At 36.0% G+C, this 25,086-nt stretch overlaps 1 protein-coding gene and 1 pseudogene across 7 annotated transcripts in view; one reads left to right on the top strand and one right to left on the bottom strand.

Moving 5' to 3' along the window:
* The window catches only part of EPS15 (epidermal growth factor receptor pathway substrate 15), a 145,516-nt gene that overhangs the window by 23,278 nt on the left and 97,152 nt on the right, over window positions 1-25,086 (bottom strand). For all 7 annotated transcript variants that reach the window (XM_040231197.1, XM_040231198.1, XM_040231194.1 and 4 more), the window contains exons 14-21: window positions 22,563-22,724; window positions 21,973-22,170; window positions 17,961-18,164; window positions 15,650-15,766; window positions 15,318-15,408; window positions 11,585-11,620; window positions 10,195-10,331; window positions 5,719-5,788 (exon numbers count right to left, since the gene is read on the bottom strand). In XM_040231197.1, coding sequence (XP_040087131.1) covers window positions 5,719-5,788; window positions 10,195-10,331; window positions 11,585-11,620; window positions 15,318-15,408; window positions 15,650-15,766; window positions 17,961-18,164; window positions 21,973-22,170; window positions 22,563-22,724 — 1,015 coding nt within the window. The remainder of the gene's footprint in view (window positions 1-5,718; window positions 5,789-10,194; window positions 10,332-11,584; window positions 11,621-15,317; window positions 15,409-15,649; window positions 15,767-17,960; window positions 18,165-21,972; window positions 22,171-22,562; window positions 22,725-25,086) is intronic.
* On the top strand, window positions 480-1,073 carry LOC120855404 (annotated as a pseudogene).

The raw sequence follows: 25,086 nt of genomic DNA, 5'->3' as shown, positions 1-25,086 counted from the left end.
GAAAAGGAGATAAATAAGAGAAAAACACAGAAATTTACTTAGTACACTAAAGGTAATAAGCCAAAATACAGTAAGAAGGAGTAAAGAACATTATGGTGGGAGTGCTGGGCTAGATGATAAGGTGACATTGTGGCCAAGATTTGTTAGAGGTAACAGAGACCATCCTGTGGATATACGGAGAAAAATCATCCTAGGAACGGGGGACAGCTAAGAGTAAAGGGCCCAAGGAACATGAGCCTGTTTCTTGAGCAAAAGTAAGGTCAGTGTGATTGGAGCAGAGTGAGCAAAGGTAATAACAATGAGATATTATTAGAGAGCTTCAGGCCATTGTAAGGCTTTTACTGTATATAATTTGAAGGTAGAATCAGTAACATTTCTTGACACATGAGAGACAGAGTAAGAGAAAAAAAAAAGAACCAAGGATGATTCTAAGATTTTAGGTCTTAGCAATGTTAAAGATGAAATTACCATGGATTAGGATGGGGAAAGCTCTTTGCTGCATTTACTGTGAGAATGAAGACCATTCTCAGCAGACTGTCAACATTCCAGAAAAATTTTTGACATTACTCTGAAAGGACAGACAGTTATTGTGAAGGGCCCAAGAGGCACCCTTCAATCACATCAATGTAGAACTCAGTCTCCTTGGAAAGAAAAAGAAGAGGCTCTGGGCTGACATATGGTGGGGAAACAGAAAGGAACTGGCAACTGTTCACAGGATCTGTAGTCAGAGCATGATCAAGGGTGTTACATTGGGCTTCTGTTACAAGATGTGGTCTGTGTATGTCCACTTCCCCATCAGCGTTGTTATTGAGAAAACTGGTTCTCTTGCTGAAATTTGAAATTTTCTGGGTGAAAAATACATCCACAGGGTTCGGATGAGGCCAGGGGCTACTTGTTCAGTATGTCAAACCCAGAAAGATGAGACGATTCTTGAAGCAAACGATAATGAACTTGTGTCAAATTTGGCTGCTTTGATTCAGCAAGCCTCCACAGTTGAAGACAAGGATATCAGAAAAATTTTGGATGGTATGTATGTTTCTGAAAAAGGAACAGTTTAGCAGGCTGATGAATAAGATCTGAGTGGTCCGGCTGCAGAAACAGCAAGATGCCAGATGGTTCTATGGACTCAACTGTGATGTTTTAAAGAGGCAATAAAGTCTTTTGATTTGAGGGGGGAAAAAAAAAAAGATGGGGAAAGATTCAAGAGAAGCAGGTTTGGGGAGGAAGATTAGGTGTTTGGTGTTAGACGTGTTAGATGTCAACAGATAACTGGATACAGGTGTCTGGAGTTCACGGGAAAAAGTGTGGCTAGAGTTAGAAATCAACACAGAGAGAGTATGTAAAACCATAAAACCAGATGAGAACCCCAAGGAATACAGAGAGAGAAGGTAAGTTTAGAGTCTAAGACCTAGAGCAACACAACATAAAGAAGTTGGGGAGAAGAGAAAGAATTAGAAAAGAGAGAGAAGGAAGGACCAAAGAGGTTGGTGGAAAACTAGAGACATCATCTGAATGTGAGTCCATCTATTACTACTTCCTTAACCTTGTGAAATGGCTTCATCTCTCCACTTCTTGGTTTTCCTTGTCTGTACAATAAACATAACAGCAATTTTCTCAGGTAGTTGCTCTGAGAATTAAACAAGATCAAATATGAGACAATAGCACATGTAGTGCTGGAACTAAGCAAGTGCTCAGTAAATGGTATCTATTACTATGATGATAATAACAAACCTTAGCCCACTTCCAGTCTACTATAGTCATTTACTCTACCACTTTACAGGAAATGAGCCAGGAACTGGAAATCAAAGAGAAGACCAACAGAGGCAACAGAAACCTACAGTGAGACCACAATTTACTACTTTAGCCTTATTTAACCTGATTATTCCTCTATCTGTAAGTAAGCTTTATCAAATGTCTGTTTTTCTTTGAACATGCACTATATGTCCTTCCTCCATTCCTCACTCATTTTCTCTTTGCTTTAACTACTCTTCCCATATCTACTTATGTAGGCCATTCTTTCAAGGCATACCACAAAGGCCACCTTCTGCTCTGAAATCATTCATGAGTTGCCCTAAAGGGAGGCTATCTCCCTTTTCTTTAAATGCTTGCAGTGTTAATGAATTCTCCTGGCACTTACCATTCCTCAGTGTGGGCAATCAAGAGTTAATTAAAATGTATTAACCTTTCATTTTATTCTCTTAGGTTATCCTTTCTTATCATATAATATCCCTATCAATACATTAATTCATCAGTTCAAAATTGAGACTCTAAAGGAGCACATGTATTTTAAAAAGATACAATTTGACCATTTTTATTACAATAAGCCTTTTAGAAATCTTATTTGCTGTAGTTCTAAATTTTGGGTTAAATCCAAACCCAGCACTATATTAGATCTTTTTTTCTACATATCTACTTGATATTAATCTTCAAGCTGAAAACAAATAATGCACACTGTTAAGTATCATCTTGATATTTGCACAAGAAATTCAAATTGTGAAGGCATTTCTATACTAATCTTTCTCTACACTCATAATCCTCAATTTGTCATAATCAGCAAATTTCTACACTCAATAACTCACTCTATTTTCATCTGGAAAAATAAGGCATCTTATTTTTAGCATGATATTGAAGTATTTATATGTTTGAGTCTACTTCTAATTCCCTGCTCTCCTAGACAATAACTATTGAATAGAGAGAAAGAAACAGTTACTTAGTTGAAAAAGCTTTTAGACTATCAGACATAGGTTTGAATCTTGGCTTTATTGTTCAAATCTAATAAAACTGTAAATCTTGACCAAGTTACTTTAATGTTCCTATCTTCAGTTTCCTGACCTTTAAAATGGGAATATTGGATTTATTTGGTGGTTCAGTGGTTAAGACTCTGCACTTCCACTACAGGGGGTACCAGTGCAATCTTTGATCTGGGAAGTTCCACATGCTGCAAGGTGCAGCCTACATAAATAAATAAAGGTATGGCATACTTGGGGTGTGTTAAAAGGCAAAGACTCTTTTATAATGAAAAATTAAAAATAGATAAAAATAAAAAGCTAGTATAATGAACCCTCATGTATTTATTGCTTAGCTTTAGTAACTTAGCAACTTTATTTCCTAAACACACCTGTTTATTCACTCCACAAGATTATTTTGACACAAACCCCAATTTAATCACTTCATCTCTAAATCTAACATAATGTATCTCTAAGATAAAGACTTGTTTAGTTTCTCTGGTTTTGGCCATGCTATGCAGCATGTGCAATCTTAGTTCCCTGACCAGGGATTGAACCTGTGCCCCTTGTAGTGGAAGTGCAGAGTCTTAACCACTGCACTGACAGGGAACTCTGAAGACTGTTTTTTAAAAGACAAAACTAAAACAGCATTTTCATATCATCTTAAAAAATTTAAAAATTTCTTAATGTCAATCTGTCCAAATTTTCATCTCATAAATCTTTTTTTAGTTGATTTATTCAAATCAAGTACAAGCAAGATCTACAAATATTATTTACGTGATATGCTCCTTAAATTTGTTTTTACTTTTAAGTTCCTTCCCTCTTCTCTTTTTTTTTCCCCTATAATATTTTTGTTGGAGAAACATGGGAAATCCCAAGGGAGTTTTGCTAATATGGGAAGCCACTAATTTTTAAATTTAGGTCACGATCCATAAGCAACAATGCTGACTTTGAAACTGCCAAGGAACACTGTCTTTTAGAAAGCAAAAAAACATTTTTATTGGTTTTACTGACATTTGCTAGAGTACATATTAAGCTCTTTAACACGAACAGTAAATGAGATAATAAATGATAAGAAAAGTGGAAAGTAATATACAAACACCATTGTTTCTATTGGTAGAACATAATAGGATATATTTAGGTTGGTGCAAAAGTAATTGTGGTTTAATATTGTTGAAATTTGCCATTTGATATTAGAATATTCTTAAATAAATGTGATTATGTTATGTATCATTTTGATGTGCATTTCCTGTTTTATGCTTTTTGCTAATAAATTTTACTTGCTGTTTATTTCAGATGCATTGCAGACTATGAAAATGATGTTCGACAAAAAGCAAATTAGAGCAATGTTCATATTTAAGTTCAAAAATGGGTCAAAGCAGCAGAGATGACTTGCAAAATCAACAATGCATTTGGCCCAGAAACTGCTAATGAACATACAGTACACTGGTAGTTCAAGAAGTTTTGCAAAGGAGACAAGAGCCTTGAAGGTGACAAGAAAAGTGGCCAGCTATGAGAAGATGACAACAACCAATTGAGAGCAATCACTGAAGCTGATCATCTTACAACTATACAAGATGCTGCCCAAGAACTCAACGTTGACCAGTCTACAGTCATTTGGGATTTGAAGCAAACTGGAAAGGTGAAAAGCTCAAGAAGCGAGTGCCTCAAGAACTGACCACAAATCAAAAAAAAGCATCACCTTTAAGTGTTGTCTTCTCTTATTCTATGCAACAATGAATCATTTCTCAACTTGATTGTGAGGTGCGATGAAAAGCAGATTTTTATACAACCAGCAACAAACAGGTCAGTGGCTGGACAGAGAAGCAGCTCCAAAGCACTTCCCAAAGCCAAACTTGCACCAAAAAAGGGTCATGGTCACTGTCTGGTGGTCTGCTGGTGGTCTGATCCACTACAGCTTTCTGAATCACAGCGGAACCATTACATCTGAGAAGTATGCCCAGTCAATCGATGAGATGAATGGAAAACTGCAACGCTTACAGCTGGCACTGGCCAATAAAAGGACCCAATTCTCTTCTGAGACAACACCCAACCACATGTCAAACAACCAACGCTTCAAAAATTGAACAAATTGGGCAATGAAGTTTTGGCTCATCTGCTATATTCACCTGACCTCTCACCAACTGACTAACACTTCTTCAAGTATCTCAACAACTTTTTACAGGGAAAATGCTTCCACAACCAGCAGGATGCAGAAAATGTTTTCCAAGAGTTTGTCAAATCCTGAAGCACAAATTTTTATGCTTCAGGAATAAAATTTATTTCTCATTGGCAAAAATGTGTTGATTTTAATAGCTTCTATTTTGATTAATACAGATGTGTTTGACCCCATTACTGTTGTTGTTCAGTTGTTCATTTGTGTCTGACTCTTTGAGACCTCATGGACAGCAGCACACCAGGCTTCCCTGTCCTTCACCATCTCCCAGCGCTTGCTCAAACTCATGTCTACTGAGTCAGTGATGCCATCCAACCATCTTGTCCTCTGCTGCCCCTTCTCCTCCTGCCTTCAATCTTTCCCAGCATCAGGGTCTTTTCCCATGAGTCAGCTCTTCGCATCAGGTGACCAAAGTATTGGAGCTTCAGCTTCAGCTTTAGTCCTTTCAATGAATATTCAGGGTTGATTTCCTTTAAGATTGACTGTTTTGATCTCCTTGTATTCCAAAGGGCTCACAAGAGTCTTCTCTAACACCACAGTTCAAAAGCATTAATTCTTCAGCACTCAGCCTTCTTTAAGGTCCAACTCTCACATCCAAACATGACTCCTGGAAAAACCATAGCTTTGACCCTAGTTAAAATGATTTAAAATTCAGGGTCCGAAAGCACAATTACTTTTGTACCAATCTAATAACTATGCAATAATCTTAAAGCCATAAGCAAGTAAGTAGGAGAATATATTTGATGAAGACCAAAAAAAAAAAAGAAGTTGAAAGAAAGGGTGATGTTTACTGTTCAAAGAAAATTATTTCCTTACCTGAATCGCTTGCTGCAACAACAACTGTTCCACCAGGAGCAAAAGGATCATTGTGCTTTAATGTTTCTACCTAAACAAATTACACAAAGTCATGATTGAGAGAGGAAACTTTTCATAATTGAAAGTTTATTGCCACATCAAAGAAAATATTCTTCACAAACTCTAAACTAATTAAGAAACACAAGGCATTAGGAACAAATGTTTACCCCTACTGATTTGCAATCTTATTAAATTGAAATGATTCATATCATTTTCCAATCTTTTACTGTAAAACATAACATACATTCAGAAAAATGTATGGAACATTATGAACCATTTAATAAAAGGTATCAAGTGAACATCTATGAAACTGCCAACATCTCAAAAGTCTTCATGTGCCTGCTCTAATCACAATCCCATCCCTCCCCTCTGTAAAGATCATTATTACCCTGGCATTGGTATCCATTTCTTTCCTTCATAATTTTGCTACTTGTTTAGATCCACACTATTCTTTAACTTTCATTTTGAAATAACTGTAGATTTCTAGAACAGCTATAAAGACGTCTTATATTCCCTTCACCCAACTTCCTCTAACATTTATGCGTGTGTTTGTGTGTGTGTGTGTGTGAGAGAGAGAGAGAGAGAAAATGCTTTCTATTAAAAAAAAAAAAATTTAGCCACTTTCAATAATACGCCATGTAAAAAATCTGGATCAAATGGTAAGCGTGAATGGCTACAAAGAGTGAGGACTTTGTAATGTTTTATAGAAGCCAGAGATTCTGACTACTGAACTATCTTCCTACTTCAGCTTGGTTTTAAATCATAGTCAAACAAAATGTATATCTAGGAAGGTAACTGAACTTTCTGGCATCAGGTACTTTTTAAGAGGCCGGCTAAAAGTCTTGGCATACAATTAGATAAAAGGGGGACAAAAAGAGTTTTGGAATATTTATCTCCTACTCTGACTCATGACTATCAATGTCATCTGTATTACACAATCTACTTCTAATCATCAAGAACTTAGGTATAACAACTGAACATCAAAGGATATTACAGAGCTCAAGTAATACAGATGTATTTGACAAGAGAGAAACAATGCTCACTGAGACTTACAGTATATTCTCTTTTCATAAAACAGGATCCATTAAAAAAAACTATTTGCAGAAAGAATAACTAGTGATGTTTTTAGAACTGAAAATTTTAACTAATGGTTAACTTACATTTTTATAAAATGAACACACTAGCTTGTACTCTGATTATCTGCTAAATGAATAAACAGCAATCAAGGCGGGGGGGGGGGGAATCAAGCTGGTCTGTATAGCAAAGTAACTCTCCATGGTTCCTAATATGATAGTTAAAATACCAAAGTGAGACAAAGTCACTGACATGATAACAAAAGTCACCAACTATTAATGCTTCTTCTCTCAACTGTGAGAGAAGGAAAAACTAACAGACCTGGTTTTAAACAGCTTGTAGATTTTATTTACCATCACAGAGAGAGAAATAGAGAAAGTAGGCCTATATGTGTGTCAGATTTAATTCTATTCCTTTATCATACACTGTGCATGAGTGCTAAGTTGCTTCAGTCGTGTCTGACTCTTTGTGACCCCATGGACTGTAACCTGCCAGGCTCCTCTGTCTATGGGATTCTGCAGGCAGGGATACTGGAGAGGGTTGCCATGCCCTCCTCCAGGAGACCTTCCTGACCCAGGGATAGAACCGGGGTCTCTATGTCTCCTGCACTGGCAGGCAGGTTCTTCACCACTAGTGCCACATGGGAAGCCCACACACTGTGCACGTACCCTAAAAGGGCACTGAGACAGCAAGAGGAACAGGATGGACTGCGCATCCCATGAAGGAGTGAGCACCCACAAAATTATCTTTATATTATGTTCAGTTTGGTAATTAGGCAGTTTAATATACGAAAGTAATTTGTATGACTAAAATTCAGATGGTGTGATTTTATAATTAATGTTCCAAATCCTCCTATAAGGTCACCTAACCTAATCTATCACTGAAATTCTCTCTTTTCTACATCAGCCATCCATTCCCTCCTTTCACAGTATGACTTAGCATGTAGCTACCATATGCTAGCTAGCTAGGATAGTAGAAAATGGCACTTGTTGTTCTGGCTTGTTTTTAAAAATTATGTCCCTCTGAGAAAAGAGACCATTCTTGAAGGAACAAAAAAGACTTGTGGGGAGAGATTCGTATCTTAAGGCATTAACAGAGGCCTGTTTGAAGAGAAGAAAGATGATCAAAAGCAAGGGCTTGTAGTTAGGAAAAAATGAGTCTGAATCTTAGACTACAGTGGTGAGGACCTTAGATTTTGGTGAGATAGAGTCTGAATTTAGTTCTGTCACTTACTAACTTACTTACACATAATAACCTCTCATTTGCTTTATCTTTAAAATGAGGATGATACATAAGCCTCATAGGATTATTGTGATGCTTAAATGAGGTAACACATGAAAAGAACTTAGCACCATGCCTGGCACATATAAGAAATTAGATAAATCTAACTATTATTATATTGCCAATTTGGTGTTTAGTTTACAGTTTTGAATGGAGAAATTAAGAGCTGTCAGCTAGGGCACTGCTGCTTTCAAAAACCGGGCAGAAAGGGGAAAAAGTAGAATGAATAGTAGAAAAATTTCACCAGGGGAGAGGAAAAGAAACATGCTTGTTTTTAAATTAGAAGAGTTGCTTTGGCCTCTTGCTTTTTAAACAATAAGAGTAAATAACAAGAGGCTAAAATAAGGTGAGAGGGAAAGAATTCAGGTTGCAGGCAATTCGAGAAGAATTTGGCAAATGGGTCCACACTACGAACTGAGTGTTGTAGGAAAACAGAGTATCCAGTAGCCTGTGGAAACCACAAATATTCAGTTACAGAGGCATTTGCTTAGTTTTACAACAGTGGAAAACACCAGGTGCTGGCCAAGTAGTTCTTTACTGAATACAGTAAGGAAGCAATTCAGGAATACCGAAGTTTATTACCTTTAAAATAATCAATTACGCTTTTAAGGAAGTTCTCTTAATCTAAGAGTATTAAAAGACAAAATTTCTGCTTCACATGTCTATCAAGCAACTGCTCCTTTCTAGATCTGGTTTACTTACAGGTGTGAAATATCCTGTCTCAAAAAATAAGCCTATAAATAAAAATTTAAAAAAACAAACAAGGAAAAAAAATATGTCCAAAATCATTGATAATTATTGAAACTGGGCTATAGATACACAGAGGTTAAAATACTTCATTATGTTACTCTATTCTGCATGTGTTTAAATATCCTAATATAAAGATTTTGTTTTCAAAGCCTTTGTTTACTAAGCCTCCAGACTTGGTTGTCTGACCTTAGTTAATTTTTCTGAGTTCCATTGTTCTTATTGTTAAAATAGGGACACCAGCATCTACTTTGTAAGACTGACGTGAAGATTAGAAACTATGAATATAAAGCCCACAACAGTACTTGGATCATAGTGGGTGGTTTTTAAACAGGAATTGTGGTACTATGTATATTATCAAGAGTCTGACATTTAGTGGGAATTAATACATCTTTACAAGAATAACACTCTAGATGTGTCCACAAAATAACAGAAATGATTTTTTTTTTAAGATCAATGCTGTTCCCTTTAAATTGATTTCATTATTTCAATAACGTATACCAAATATTTTCAAAAAGCTTTACTGGAGACTAGCTTATGGATTTTTAATCATTTATTTTTAAAATCCCCAATGGGATCATATTTTGTCCTTTGAAGGGTGGACTTAGTATTTGGATGACATGAGTATTCTGTCAATTTCAGTGGGTGCTCACAGTGTGAAATGCCAGTCTGAACCAAAAACTAGATAGGTTCGATGAGATTGAAATATTTATATCGCCCATCAAAAGTAATCTGCAAGAGAATTCTTTCATCACTGTATTTCAAGAAACTCACTTAACTCATCTATTTGTAGACAGAAAAGATCCACTGTAATCATTTTCTTAAAGACAAAATATAGTAGGCCAGTAAGTCCTTTGCTTGTTATCTAAATGCCTTATATTGCCACATGGAAGGAACAGGATTGACAAGAAAGGTAAAGGTATGAGTCTCATTCCCAGGAGTTATGGCAGTCTGGCAAACAATTTTCTTGTCTAGAGTGAGTACCTACTGAATTATTTCTGTCTTTCGGATTTGAAAGATGATTCAAATAGTATATGATTTTACTATTGGTAAATTGCTTTTTTTTCTACATTTGTCTTTTTCCCTACCTCTTCTCTGACCATTAAACAGAAGTTAACGTATATCTACTGATCACTGAACCAAAGCACAGGCAGGGCATGTGTACTAAATTTTTTTAAGATATAGTTCCTACCCTCAAAAAACTTACTATCTAGCAATGATTAATGATTTTGTTATCTTACCAGACAATAAACTGTCTGCTCTTAAAAAAGAAAGAAAGAAACTCACTTAGAACATCTGTGGTCCATTTAACATATTTTTAAGCCTCCTACTTACCGCTGTATTACTGCTGTCACTGGCTGCACTGAAAGGGTCAGCACTTGAAGTGGCAAAAGGATCAGTAGAAGGCTGCCTGAAGAAGCAGTCAGATGCAAACGGGTCTGACCCTTTGAAAGGATCCCCACCAAATGGATCTAAAAAAGCAACACAAATATGAGAGGTTAAAAAATTATTACTCTAAATTTCCTGTCACCGATGACAACTGCCTTAATTAAAAGGCATTTTGAACTCCTGTAGAGTCTAAGTCAGGTACTTTATGACTACTTATGTGGGTCATAGAAATGTATAGATAGTTATATCTAGTTAAGCAGTTTTAATTAACATTCTTTCCTACTTGTTCATTATTCATTCAAAGCAAGTCAATAACTCCAACACTTATTACACAATGTTGCCTATACGACAGGTTTAAATAATTTTCTCTAACCCGGTGATTCTAATTTTGGGGGTGGGGAAAGGATCACAGTTTTCTTTGTGGTTTTGATAAAAGAGTTTTTCACCTAATAAACTGATTTTTTAAATAAGAACATAATATCAAGTGATCCAATTTTTAAGACCCTTATTCTATGCTATTATAACTAAGAAGAAAGAAAAAAAGAACACATAGGAAATTTAAGTGAAAGTGTTAGTCGTTCAGTCATATCTGACTCTCTTCGACCCCATGGACTTCAGCCCACCAGGCTCCTCTGTCCGTGGGATTCTCCAGGCAAGAATACTGGAGTGGGTTGCCATTCCCTTCTCTACAAAGCTTCCTGACCCAGGGATTGAACCCGGGTCTGCTGCATTGCAGGCAGATTCTTTACCATCTGAGCCACCAGGGAAGCAAAGAAACAACGAAAATTTCTAAATCCATTTCTTTCTCTGGGCTCAATGATAACAGCTAACAGTTTGGAACAGGTTTGGGAAACATAACTAAATAGCACACCAGATTTGTGAAAATCCCAGAGAAAGAATATTAAAAAGCTTGACGCAGTAATTATTTAAGATCTGTAATAGGCTGTAATTGTAGGGAGGAAAAAATGTCCTAAACCCTATAGTAATGTAGATCATTTTATTTACCTAATCCTTGGCTAATAAGAAAAAAACAGTATATTAAAAGCATCAAAGAATCATTTGATGTATTAAAAGCATCAAAGTATAAGCACTAATGTTATTTTTTATAAAGTATAGCTAACAGTTTACTAAGCAAATTCACAAGTATCTGCAACTTTTTCTCTGAAAATGCCAGGTACATACAACATCTTAGTGAGGCCTTAGGTCAATTTTAAAACTGAATAAAAAGGAAGTCCATTCCTAAAACTACCTAACTGTGATCTCTCATTCATAAATATAACATAAGCTTATAATTAAGAAGAATTAAAGCTAAGAAGGACTTCAATAAAACACTAACCAATTTTCCCAAAAGGATCATCCTTGAAAGGATCACCTGTGATAAAAGAAATATGTAGAAATCAAAATCACAGTATTTACTATTGTGGCACCATTACTTAAAGGATAACTTCAAAACAAAAGCAAAGTTTGTTTCATTAACTCTACCTCAAAGTAGGTAAGACAATGAATGCTGTCCACCTTTAGGAAATATTTAAAATACTAATAAGTATCACTATTTTAATAAGGGAAGAACATCAATACACCTCATAAAAGAGGCAAATTTGAATCAGAGCCAACTATACTTACCTCCTGACCACAAGGTCAGATTACATGGAGGGGAAAACACAGGCTTGAGGACAAGAATTTTACTAACAAAATGTCTACTTTTCACAGGAGTGCTGGATGAGTATTACCATCAACACTTCAGAAACAAAGATACCAGGCTTCACTGAAGTTAAAAAAAAAAGTGCTTAAAGAATTGAAGGGTCTAGAAATAAATCCTTACACATTTATCATCATTTGATTTTTGACAAAAGTGCTAAGACAATTCAATGGGGGAAAGAATAGTCTTTTCAACAAACGGTGCTAGGACAACTGGATATCCACCTGCAAGAGAATAAAGTTGGACCCCTACCTCACACCGTGAAATCAAAAGCACAAGAGAAAACATAAATAAATAAATTAAGACTCCATAAAAATCAAGACAACATTGAAAACAGGAATATAGTTGTAAATCATATGTTTGAAAAGGGACTTATATTCAGAATATGTAAAGAATGCCTACAAATCAATAATTAAAAGACAAACAACCAATTTTAAAAAGGGCAAATGATTAGAATAAATATTTCTCCAAAGAAGATATGAGGATCCTGGAATGTGAAGTCCAGTGGGCCTTAGGAAGCATCACGACGAACAAAGCTAGTGGAGGTGATGGAATTCCAGTTGAGCTGTTTCAAATCCTGAAAGATGATGGTGTGAAAGTGCTGCACTCAATATGCCAGCAAATTTGGAAAACTCAGCAGTGGCCACAGGACTGGAAAAGGTCAGTTTTCATTCTAATCCCAAAGAAAGGCAATGCCAAAGAATGCTCAAAGTACTGCACAATTGCACTCATCTCACACGCTAGTAAAGTAATGCTTAAAATTCTCCAAGCCAGGCTTCAGCAATACATGAACCGTGAACTTCCTGATGTTCAAGCTGGTTTTAGAAAAGGCAGAGGAACCAGAGATCAAATTGCCAACGTTCGATGGATCATCGAAAAAGCAAGAGATTTCCAGAAAAACATCTATTTCTGCTTTATTGACTATGCCAAAGCCTTTGACTGTGTGGATCACAATAAACTGGAAAATTCTGAAAGAGATGGGAATACTAGACCACCTGACCTGCCTCTTGAGAAACCTATATGCAGGTCAGGAAGCAACAGTTAGAACTGGACATGGAACAACAGACTGGTTCCAAATACAAAAAGGAGTACGTCAAGGCTGTATATTGTCATCCTGCTTATTTAACTTCTATGCACAGTACATCATGAGAAACGCTAGGCTGGAAGAAGCACAAGCTGGAATCAAGATTGCCAGGAGAAATATCAATAACTTCAGATATGCAGATGACACCATCCTTATGGCAGACAGTGAAGAAGAACTAAAGAGCCTCTTGATGAAAGTGAAAGAGGAGAGTGAAAAAGCTGACTTAAAGTTCAACATTCAGAAAACTAAGATCATGGCATCTGGTCCTATCACTTCATGGGAAATAGATGGGGAAACTGGAAACAGTGTCAGACTTTATTTTTGGGGGCTCCAAAATCACCACAGATGGTGATTGCAGCCATGAAATTAAAAGACGCTTACTCCTTGGAAGGAAAGTTATGACCAACCTAGATAGCATATTCAAAAGCAGAGACATTACTTTGCCAACAAGGCTATGGTTTTTCCAGTGGTCATGTATGGATGTGAGAGTTGGACTATAAAGAAAGCTGAGCACCAAAGAATTGATGCTTTTGAACTGTGGTGTTGGAGAAGACTCTTGAGAGTCCCTTGGATGGCAAGGAGATCCAACCAGTCCATTCTGAAGGAGATCAGTCCTGAGTGTTCATTGGAAGGACTGATATTGAAGATGAAACTCCAATACTTTGGCCACCTGATGCGAAGAGCTGACTCATTTGAAGAGCCCCTGATGCTGGGAAAGATTGAGGGCAGGAGGAGAAGGGGGCGACAGAGGATGAGATGGTTGGATGGCATCATCGACTCGATGGACATGGGTTTGGGTGGACTCCGGGAGTTGGTGATGGACAGGGAGGCCTGGCATGCCGCAGTTCATGGGGTCGCAAAGAGTCGGATACAACTGAGCGACTGAACTGAACTGAATAACCACAGAGAAAGATGTTCAACAATATTGGTCATTAAGGAAATACAATTCAAATCGAAATAAGATACCACTTCACACTCACTACGATGGCTATAATCAAAAGGATAGAGAGGCACAAGTGTTGGCAAAGATATGGAGAAAGTGCAAGCCACATATACTACTGGTGGGAATATATATATATATAAAATGGTACAGACACTTTGGAAAACAGTTTGGCAGCTCTTCAATGGTTCAACAGAGTACTATGATCTGATATACACCCCAGAGAAAAGTAACCATATATTCACACAAAAACTTGTACATGAGTGTTCACAACAGCATTATTCAAGACAGCCAAAAAAGTGGAAACTATCCAACAGTCCATCAACCAATGAAGAAGTAAAATGTGGTATATCCATATAATACTATTCATCAATAAAACAGAAAGAAATATTGAAACATACTAAAATGTGAGTAATCCTTCAAAATATTAGGCTAAATAAATGAAGCCAGACATGAAAAAGCATATATTGTATAATCCCGTAATGCACATCTATAGAGACAGAAAACAGATCAGTGGTTGGGAGAATTGAGGTTTAGGGGAACAGGCAATGACTTATAATGGGTATGGAGTTGCTCTATGGGGTAATAAAACTTGTTCCAAAACTAGATTTTAGTGAGAATTATACAACTATGAAAATGTACTCAAACCATTTAATTGTATACTTTAAATGCTCAATTTATATATCTTTTAACACTATGTGTGTGTGTGTGTGTGTGTGTGTGTGTATTAATAAAGAAGTTTTCTTTGTAGAGTTCTAATTTCTAGGCTCATTCTGACCATGCCTCTGAGCAAATTATTCCATTTATGTTTCTTAGTTTCCCATCTTTAAAACTGGTAAAAAACGGACCTATCAGTTTCACAAGGTGAGTTTGGAAATAAATAAAAAGAAGTTTAACACAAGTGGTATTTAACATAGCTTATGATGACATCAGGTATTTTAATTTATTGAACTTATGATTCTTCAATAAGACTTTAGGCAGCTACTAACCACTATAGGCAGGGACTGGAGCTACTAACTACTATAGTTTCTGTCATTGTAAAAGCATGGTGTTGGCACTTTTGGTAAATAACTGCTGGTTGACTTAAGACTGCCCAATCTCTTCTCTTTCTTGGGGTCTCTATTCTGAAGAAGAAACATACTCTTAATCAGGGGTTCCTAAGACATAATCAAATGCTTAGTTCCAGGATTTAGTTGCCTGGAGAGGACAAATACTAAAGTCTGACCATATAAAAACATCATTCTCTTTTCTACTTTTGCTATAACAGGTAGGCTCTCAAAACTGAAGCCCAAATTCCTTTATGGTCCTTTTTGGTAAATTTGTAATGTAAATATAAGAATACTTACTGCCAACAAAAGGATCAGACTGGAAAAAATCCAAGTTTGAATCTGCAACTGGATTTGTCAGTGAACTTGTTTCTACATTAAATGGATCTTCCTAAAAATAATTTTAAATTAAAAAAAAAAAAAGGTTTTAGAAACCAAAAGTTTTAAAAGGTAACATCTTAAAATAAAATAGCATGTTTGAAAAATCAACTGATGGTGATATAACAAATATTTTTGTGGTCAAAAAGTCCATTTAACACATTTTTCTCTTTCCTTAGCATTAAATAGTATATAACCCATATTGAGAAGAGAATGATAAGAACATTTACATATTAATATAGAATTATTTTTACCTCATTTGAACGTCTGTCACTACTCAATTCAGGACAAACTTTTTCATTAACAGCTACAGACATCTCTTCATTTTCATCAGTCACACAAGAAGGCAGTATTTCAGGACTACTTCTTGCCTACAAAATATTAATCCTTGAAAATATTAATTCTTCACAATATATTTTCTACTTGGAAGAGGAAACTGACAAAGAAGAGTCAAAAATTACTAGAAATTTTTAAAAGATAAGCAGAATACATTCATTGGATGACTTCTATAATATTTCTTAGGAAAATGATATCACCAAGCCTCAAAACCACTCAAGGCCAGAAAACTCCAATTCTTCCTTAACTACTTCCCTCTGGTTATCCCCCAGCTAGATTCCCAAGTCTTATGGAGTCTACTTCTCATCTATTTCTCAAATTCTTCCATTCTTCTCCATCCTGACTGTCACTATCATTCATTTATAGCATCATCATTTCTGGTACATATTCAGTTCAGTTCAGTTGCTCAGTCATATCCAACTCTTTGCAACCCCATCAATCGCAGCACGCCAGGCCTCCCTGTCCATCACCAACTCCCGGAGTTCACTCAGATTCACGTTCATCGAGTCAGTGATGCCATCCAGCCATCTCATCCTCTGTTGTCCCCTTCTCCTCCTGCCCCCAATCCCTCCCAGCATCAGTCTTTTCCAATGAGTCAACTCTTCACAGGAGGTGGCCAAAGTACTGTAGTAATAATATTCCAACTGCCTTCTTACCTCCAATATTTGTCCTCCACATCTATCCTTCTCAGGGCAGCCCAAATAATAGATCTAAAATAGGAATCTAATCGTGATCTTCCGGTTAGAAGTCCTTCAATGACATCATTCCTTTCTGCATTTAGATCAGTAGATAATAAGGCTTAAGAAGTGGCAAAGCCAATTTCTATTTCACACCATCCTATGTCTTTGAAGGATAACCTAGTAATTTGCATTTTGTGCTTAAAAGAATATTGTGCAGTTCAAGACTGCACTGTACAACATTAAATCTGTTAATTTTAAATCCTTAGTATCTATCAAATTTGTATTCTTCTCATCATCCCTCCTGCTACGGGTCAGATCCAGGTTAAAACAATTCTCACATACACCACCCCAATAGTCTCTCACCGTATTTCGGTATGTCCAGTCCTATTCTCCAATCTATAATCCACTTAAAAAAAATTTTTTTGGTGGCACCCTATAGCTTGTGGGATCTTAGTTCTCTGACCAGGAATTGACCCAGGCTACAGCAATGAAAGCACTGACCAAGTCCTAACCACCGGACTGCCAGGGAATGCCTGATCCAGATTTTCTAAAAGGTAAACTCAATCCTATCACTTCCTGCTTAAAAATTCTTCAATGGCTACTCACTCTAGTAAGGCGAATTCCCCAATGCTGCAAGTTGAATCCAAATTTCCTACTTTTTGGTCCTTTCTAATCTAAAAGTGGTCATTTTTAGCTAGGCACATATCATAATCACTTATAGAATTTGTTTTTAAAAACATATGTACCTGGGCCCAACCCAGAAACTCTAGTTCAACAAGTTTGGAATGGGGCACAGATATCTCTATCTTGATAAAAAGTACCAGAGGTAATGCAGGTAACCTACAAAAGACAGCCTCATCTCCTACCAATTCATCCCTCACCATCACAAAACATCCTCGGAAAACTTCTCATGATCCCGTGCAACATGTTTTCTCCCATTACATACTTATGCTAATGCTGTTTCCTCTGCCAGAAAGGTACCACCTTCTCCTTTGCTTAACCTCTTCTCACTTCAGTGGTCACTTGTAAAACTTCCCTATGACATCCTCTTTGAGCCTCCTCCAAGTTGTCCTACCTGAATAGCCTATTTACTTTATCACAGCCTTTTAACACAGTGTTACACGACTAGACTGCATGCAGCTGGAAGACGGAGTTAAAGGTCTTTTGTCTCTGTAGCTCTCATTTGGAAGAGCAGCACTCTTCCATTAGCCGATATTCTCAAAAAAAAAACAGTAAATAAATGTCTTCAACATTATGAAATAATTACTTTCAGCTTCGGATGAGATTACTTAAAAATAAATACTACTTTCAGAAGTTACTATCTACAGAACCACAACTTTGAAAACATGCCTCTATAACAAACAGATCAGTTAAAATTACATTTTGTACTAGTTTAAACTGTTAGAACACACTCTTGCTTTCTCAATTGTCTCAGATGAGGCAAGGCCCCATATTTATATTAGGTATGATGTCAACAAAACTTTCATCTGAATCGTATTTTTTTTCCTTCTGAAGTTGATTATGGAATTAAAGGAACTATTAGACTCACTGGAGACTCCTGGTGTATGGGCTCAGACTCTAGGTTGCTCTGGCCTTCAGTGTGCTCATTAAGATTGGCTGTTTCACTGCTGCTGGTACTGAGGCTGCAATAATCTGTAGCACCATTTACAAGAATGCTGTGTGGACTACTGCACCAATTTAATTGATTACTATGGTTTTCCAGCTCTTTCATTTCCACAAGTTTCATTTGCATCTGTCAACACAAAGCAGAAATACAAAAGAGAATTTACTAGAAAGACATTTTTAGACAAAAATTAGACAAAAACTAGACAAAATTACTAGAAAGATATGTGATAAAATAACTATATGCTTAGACTTGATCAAGGATAAATTTGCTTCCATTAAAGAATGCAGCAAGACTTAGAGAAAAGGATTTGAGTAATCCATCCCAGTAAGTTCTCCTCCTGAAATCACAATATATATGGATTTGCTTTTGTACATCTTTTGAAAGATCCAAGAATTTTTAGTATCTGCTAATCAGCAGTCCTTTAGAATATAACTAGAAAAAGTGTCAGAGTATTGGGAAAAAGATGGCAAAGTGGTAGTGCAAGACAAGATTTTGTGATGATGCTTTAGGAGAGGGAGAGGAAAGAGAGGAAGAGTACATAAGACTTTGGAGCCATTCATATTCCTATTGGGAAGAAGAGAAGTGAAAACAAAGGTGCAATGAGCTAGTGTCCTATCCCCTGGCATTACTTATTAATGGGCTAGAACCTTAAGGAGTAGTCTCTAAGTCTAAAATATACCAAACAGGTTAAATGAAGAACAAAGTTTTTTTTAATTTCAATATCCATTGACTTTCTATACCTGGGACAACACAATAAATTGTAATATATATAAAAAGAAAAATGTGAGGAACTAGAAGGAAAAAATGCTTATTTATACCAATATCTACAATAAAAACACATTTATATATATTTCAAAGAAATTGAGACAACAGAATCAAAAATTGTTTCTAGTGAAAAAAACAATAAACGGAACTTTACTGAAAAGTACCATTTTCATAAAATATATATTTTTTTAAATTATATTGGCGTCCTCTATTTATTAGCATGTTATATATATATATTTTTTTTCTAGCAAATATAAAAATTACCTATTGATATTCTGTAAATCAAGGCTCTGTTCCCTAATCTTATTCCCCTAATATTTCCCATAAAGTTTTTAAGTTGCTCAATTTGGAATCTGTAATTTACCAAAGGAAAAGTCAGGATCATAACCTGGAAAAAGAACACTATATTGGATAAGGAGACAGATGTACATCTAGCTCTATCACTTTCTAATTATTAGGTTATCTTAGTCAAAGTACCCTCTCCAAGCTTCCATTTTTTAATCCATAGAGGTAGTAAGAACTATTTCATAGAAGACTGTTATGTGAAGTAAAAGATATATTTAAAAGAACTCTGTAGAATGTAAGGGCCTATGTAAACAAAGGACAATGTGTGTGAAAGTACCTAGTACACTACGTTTCTCACTACTATAACAATTAAAATTTCCTATTCCTTTTCTACTAATTTACTCTATTTTTAAAAAGTTAAAGAATTGAGCCTTTTGAGGATAGAGACCAAATTTTTGTTATTAACTTTGTATCTCTAACATCTAGCACAATGATGCATACTGTAAGTGCTTAATAAATGTTCACTGAAAAACACAAGTAATATGCTTATATATTTAAACAGTGGGCATCAGTGTGTGTGTGTGTATACACATTTCATTTTGTGTGTGTGTGTATACACATTTCATTTTGTGTGTATATATATATATATATATACACACACACAAATTGCATTTCATTTAGGATTTAAACTAATAATCAAAAATACCACACATTTATAACACAAAGCATATGCCTTGTATATTCCTAGTGCTATAGAGCAGTGGTTTATAAACTTACTTTTACTTTAATCTACAGAAAGAAATATAGTTTACACTTCGACCCAGTAAATATATATGTACATATGTCTCTCTGTGTGTGTATATACATAAAACATACATATAGATACATATATCATACATATAACTATACATTTACACACATACACAGGGGTGAAACAAGTTTCATGAAGTAATACTCATCCTTATTATGTATGTGTAATGTATGCTGTCATTTCTATTCTCTTTTATTTCATTAAAAAATTTATCATGACCATTAAATCAATTTTAATGCTACTACCTTGCAGTCTAAAATTTAAAACATTACTCACCACATAGATGAAGCAGTCGGGTGAAATACTTGCCTATCAATGAGTTCTATTTAGGACAGTTTGTTCCTTATTGTTATTCCTGAGACAATCAACAGAATCATAAACACAACCTGGCTTTCCTGTGTCGGATTCTCCCATGCACTTGCCATTTAAGCCTGTGTTCTTCCTTACTCTTTAGGTAAACTTAGATGATATAGAAAAAAATAACCACACAACTAACACAAGCTCTTTGCAAACTGTGCAAGGAAAGTACAACAAACATTTCAACTGCCAGAAATACTTGGATAAATAGTATATATTGTGCAAGTAAGTTACATGGAGTAAAGGTCAAAGGTTCTTTGTTTTCTAGAAAATACAAGATAAGAAATAAAAATAAAAATTCAGCAAGTCACAAAACTTCTCTTTAGTTATTCCTTTTTCAAAAAAAGCTATAGCTAAGCTTTACAGAGCAATAAAAGCACCAGGCTAATTTACAGCCAAATTTCTTTTTTATAGGCCCATGGGAATATGCTGCCCTCTGTGGGAAAGACACACGGTACCTGAGTCAAGTGTAAGAATTTGGTATGTCTATTCTTAAGATCTGGAGATCAGACACAAAGATCTAATTCCTTCCACAGATATCTGGCACACTTGGTAGTACAGCTTGCTGACACTATCTTCCATGCTCAAAAACATGGCTTTATTTTCTCTCTGATAATTTATAATATCCGGAGTCATTTCTATTTTTCCAATTTATGCTCTTTCCTTTGAAAGAAATCCCTTTTCAAAAAAGTCAAAGAAAAGAAAATTAAAAGACAAGCCAGAGACTGGGAAAAATTATTTGTAAATCAAATATCTGATAAAGGGACTTATCTCCAGAACATATATATATATATATATATATATACATTTTTAAAACTTGTGTAATTTAATAAGACAATCCAAAACAGGCAAAAGACTTTAAACATACATTTCATCCAAGAGGATATACAAATGGCTCATAAGCATACGAAAAGATGATCAACATCTCTAGTCATGAGAGAACTGCAAATTAAAAAACTATGAAGTACCATTTTACATCTACGAGAATGTCTATAATCAAAAAGACAATAAAAGTGTTGGTAAAAATGTGGAGAAACTGGAACTCATATATTGCTAAGGCAAGTATTAAAATGGTACAGCCATTTTGGAAAAGCTTGGCAATTTAAAGTTAAAAAAAAATGTTTAAAGTAACTTTACAATATAACCAACTATTTTATATCCAAGAGAAATGAAAACATATGTCTACACAAAGAATTGTATGCAAACAGAAAATTCATAGCATCACTATTCATAATAGTCAACAGGAAGAAAGAATCCAAATGCCCATTAATTGGTGCAGAGATAAACAACATACCTTATAAAATGAACTATAATTTTGTTACATGCTACAACATGGATGGGCTTCAAAACATTACACTAAGTCCTGTATTGGCAGGTGGATTCTTTACCGCTAAGCCACCAGGAAATTCCCAGTTCTCCAAGATGAAGAATCTAACACTGAGATGATTCAGGCAGTAAGCAGCAAATGTTTAAACCCAAACCATCTAATTACAAAGCCTGCACACTCAACAAGATTCCAGTGATAATCATCAGATGTACTAGACTCACAAAAGTTTAACTTATGACAGGTAACAAGAAGCCTATTCATATAAAATGACAAAAAATGAATAATAAACTGGGCAGAAGCAGCAGCAGTAGAAATGGAGAAAATACTATGTATGAAAAGGATACATGAGTGCCCACTTGAGTGTATTTTTCAATCCCACAAGGACTTACTGAACTGATTTCCTGCTGTGAATCTTGCAGGTGCTGCTGCAGAGGTCCCAGCTGAGCCTTCCCTGACTCCACACTCTCTTCCAACTCTGCTGTTTCTTGTTGTAGGCGACTCAGCTCTTCTCTAGCTTTGGCCAGCTCTTCTTCATAAGTGGAGATCTGTGATTCTTGACTAGTTAGTTCAGCTTTCAGGGATGAAATCTACAACATGAGGTGAATGAGACAAAAAGGGATTAAAAAAAGAGATGTCATTAAAACATTCCATAATGCAATATTTATTTTAGTTTACTATTTTGGTGTTTTTGATGTATATTTTCTGTAGAAAGGGGCAATCAGGGACTGACAGAGGAGAGTGGAAGACATAGGTACCATACTTTCAACTAAATTTTAGAAAAAAAAAATGCAGTGTCCTACTTCCCCTGTAATTTCTAGATGAAACATGCCCCATCTACTTCATGTTCCCAAACTTCATGTTGACTAGATTGCCACCTAGCAACAGCAACAAACAACAACGAGCAGAGAGGGTTTCTATCTTAAGCCAGCAAAAGAATCTAAGGTAAAGACACAGGCAGCAGTAAGCCATCAGGCCTTACCAGCTGGGCCTCCTCAGCACACTTCTTTCTGACTTCCTGCAGTTGCTCCTCCAGCTGGGCTTTCTGCTCATCCAGCCCATCAAGGAGTTCCTGTACTTGCTGTTTCTGGGCCTGTAGTTTTTGCAGATTAGTATTCTCCCTTTGCACTTCATCTTGAAGATCCTGAAATACAGGAATATTAACATTATTTAGTGGAGGCAGGAGAAGGTTAATAATTTTTAAAAGTCTATCATAAGGGAAGGTAAAGTCTCATCTTATTACATATACTGTGTTGGTGGACTGGAGGACTCATAGCTTTAAATACAATCTTTACTTGAGGACATCTTTCCTAGATTCCAGATTTAGACATTCAGTTTGCTTACTCAGATCCATCCTTGGATGTCAGATGGACTTCCCTAACATAACAAGAACAGAACTCCTGGCATTTCCTCCCCCCGCCACTCCACAACATCTGCTTTATCCTCCATCTGCCCCCTCTCAGTTTCTCTGGCCAAAAAATACACCATCTCCTCCGACTCTTCTCTTTCTCTCAAATTTCATCTCCAAACTGTCAGCAAATCTTGCTATTCCTCCCCTCAAAATGTATTTTAAAAACTGGCCATGTTTTTCTTCAACCTCAGTCCAAGTCGTTTTTCCCTCTCTCCTGGATTGCTGCCTTCTAACTGGTTTCCCTTCATTCACCCATGCTACCTTTCAGTTTATTTACCGCATAGCAGTCACTGTTAAAAAGCTACGTTAGATGATGGCACTCCTCTACTCAAAACTCTGCACTGACTCCCCATCTCCCTTATCATAAAAATCCATCTTTACAATGGCCCCAGGTGGTCCCATCTCCCAGCTTCATTTCCACTACTCTCTCCTTTGCTCACTCTTAATTTCAGCCACACTGGCCTTTCTGATGCTTCTGAAACATGTCAGATACGCTTCCTTCTCAGATCTTTCACTGATTATCCCCTCTTCCTAGAAAGCTCTTCCCCAAATTATCCACATGCCTTAATCCCTCATCTCCTTGAAGTCTCTGCTCAACTGTTAACTCCTCAGTGAGGCCTCCCTCACCATTACCCACCACCATCTCCCTCCACTGATTCTCCTTCATATATAGCATATAATTTTATTTATTTTCTCTAACAGCTTTATTGGGATAATTTGCACACTATACAGGCTTCCCTTGTAGCTCAGTCGGTAAAGAATCTGCCTGCAGTGCAGGAGACCCGGGTTTGATCCCTGGGTCAGGAAGATCCCCTGGAGAAGGAAATGGCAACCCCCTCCAGGATTCTTGCTGGAGAATTCCATGGACAGAGGAGCCTGGCAGGCTATAGTCCATGAGGTTGCAAGAGTCAGACACAACTTAGCAACTAAAGAGAGAGAGAGCACACTACACCATTTCACCCATTTAAAGTGTAGAAGTCAATGGTTTCTAGTATATTTAGAGTTGTGCAACCATGACGAAAACAGTTTTAGAACAGTTTTGTCACTATAAAAAGAAACTCCATACCCATTAGTGAGTTACTCTCTATTTCCCTCCCAATCACCCTGACCCAAGGTAACTATCAATCTACTTTTTCTCTCTATAGCTTTTCAAGTCTAGATATTTTTACATGAATGGAATCATATACCTGGTTTCTTGTGACTGGCTTCTTTTGTGACTTAGAATGTTTTTGAGTTACATCTGAGTTGGCACAAAATAATATAATTAAATAGCCTTAGAAGATATAATTTAAATTATATAATTCATATAATTTCATATCATAAAAATTGCCCACTGTAAGTTTACAATTCAGTAAGGTTTGGTAAATATATACAATTGTGCAAAAATTACCACAATCCAGTTTTATAACACTTCCATCACCTAAAAAGTTTCTTCATGCCATTCTGGAATCAATTCTCATTCCCCTTTCAAGCACCAGGCAACCAATGATCTGCTCTGTGTTACTATATTTTTACCTGAGACATTCTACATAAATAGAATAATATAATATGTAGTCTACTGAAATATGTAGTCTACCATATTCTCATACCTAGTATAATATTTTGAGATTCATCCATGTTGGGAATGTATAAGTAGTCTGTTCCTCTTTATTGCTGAGTAGTATTCCACTGTATGGATATACCTGATGTACCTCTAGCTTGATCCCAGTTTTTGGCTATTATGAGTAATAGAATATATTTCCTTCTATTAGAACATAAACGCCATGAGTCCAGGGATATTTGCAAATTTCATTCACTACTATATTCCCAGTTCCTAGTATAAAAGAAGTAATAATCCATAACTATTTATTGAATGATGATATCATCATAAAGATGTCAATTCTCACCTAATTAATCTATATACTCCAAAGAAAATCCTAACACGATTTTCCAAGGAGCCTGACAAGCTGATTCTGAAACATATTTGGAAGAACAAAGGAAAAAAAGCTAAAACAGCATTATAAAATGTAAAAGGACTTATCCTATACAATATTATGAATTACTGGAAAGCTAAAATAGTTAAAACAGTTTTGTCTGATGCAAGGATAAAGGAAGA

The sequence above is a fragment of the Oryx dammah genome, unplaced genomic scaffold, assembly GCF_014754425.2.
Source record: "Oryx dammah isolate SB20612 unplaced genomic scaffold, SCBI_Odam_1.1 HiC_scaffold_28, whole genome shotgun sequence".
Taxonomy (NCBI): Eukaryota; Metazoa; Chordata; class Mammalia; order Artiodactyla; family Bovidae; genus Oryx; species Oryx dammah.
The sequence above is the reverse complement of the archived record's forward strand: the minus strand, read 5'-3'. Positions and strand labels throughout refer to the sequence as shown.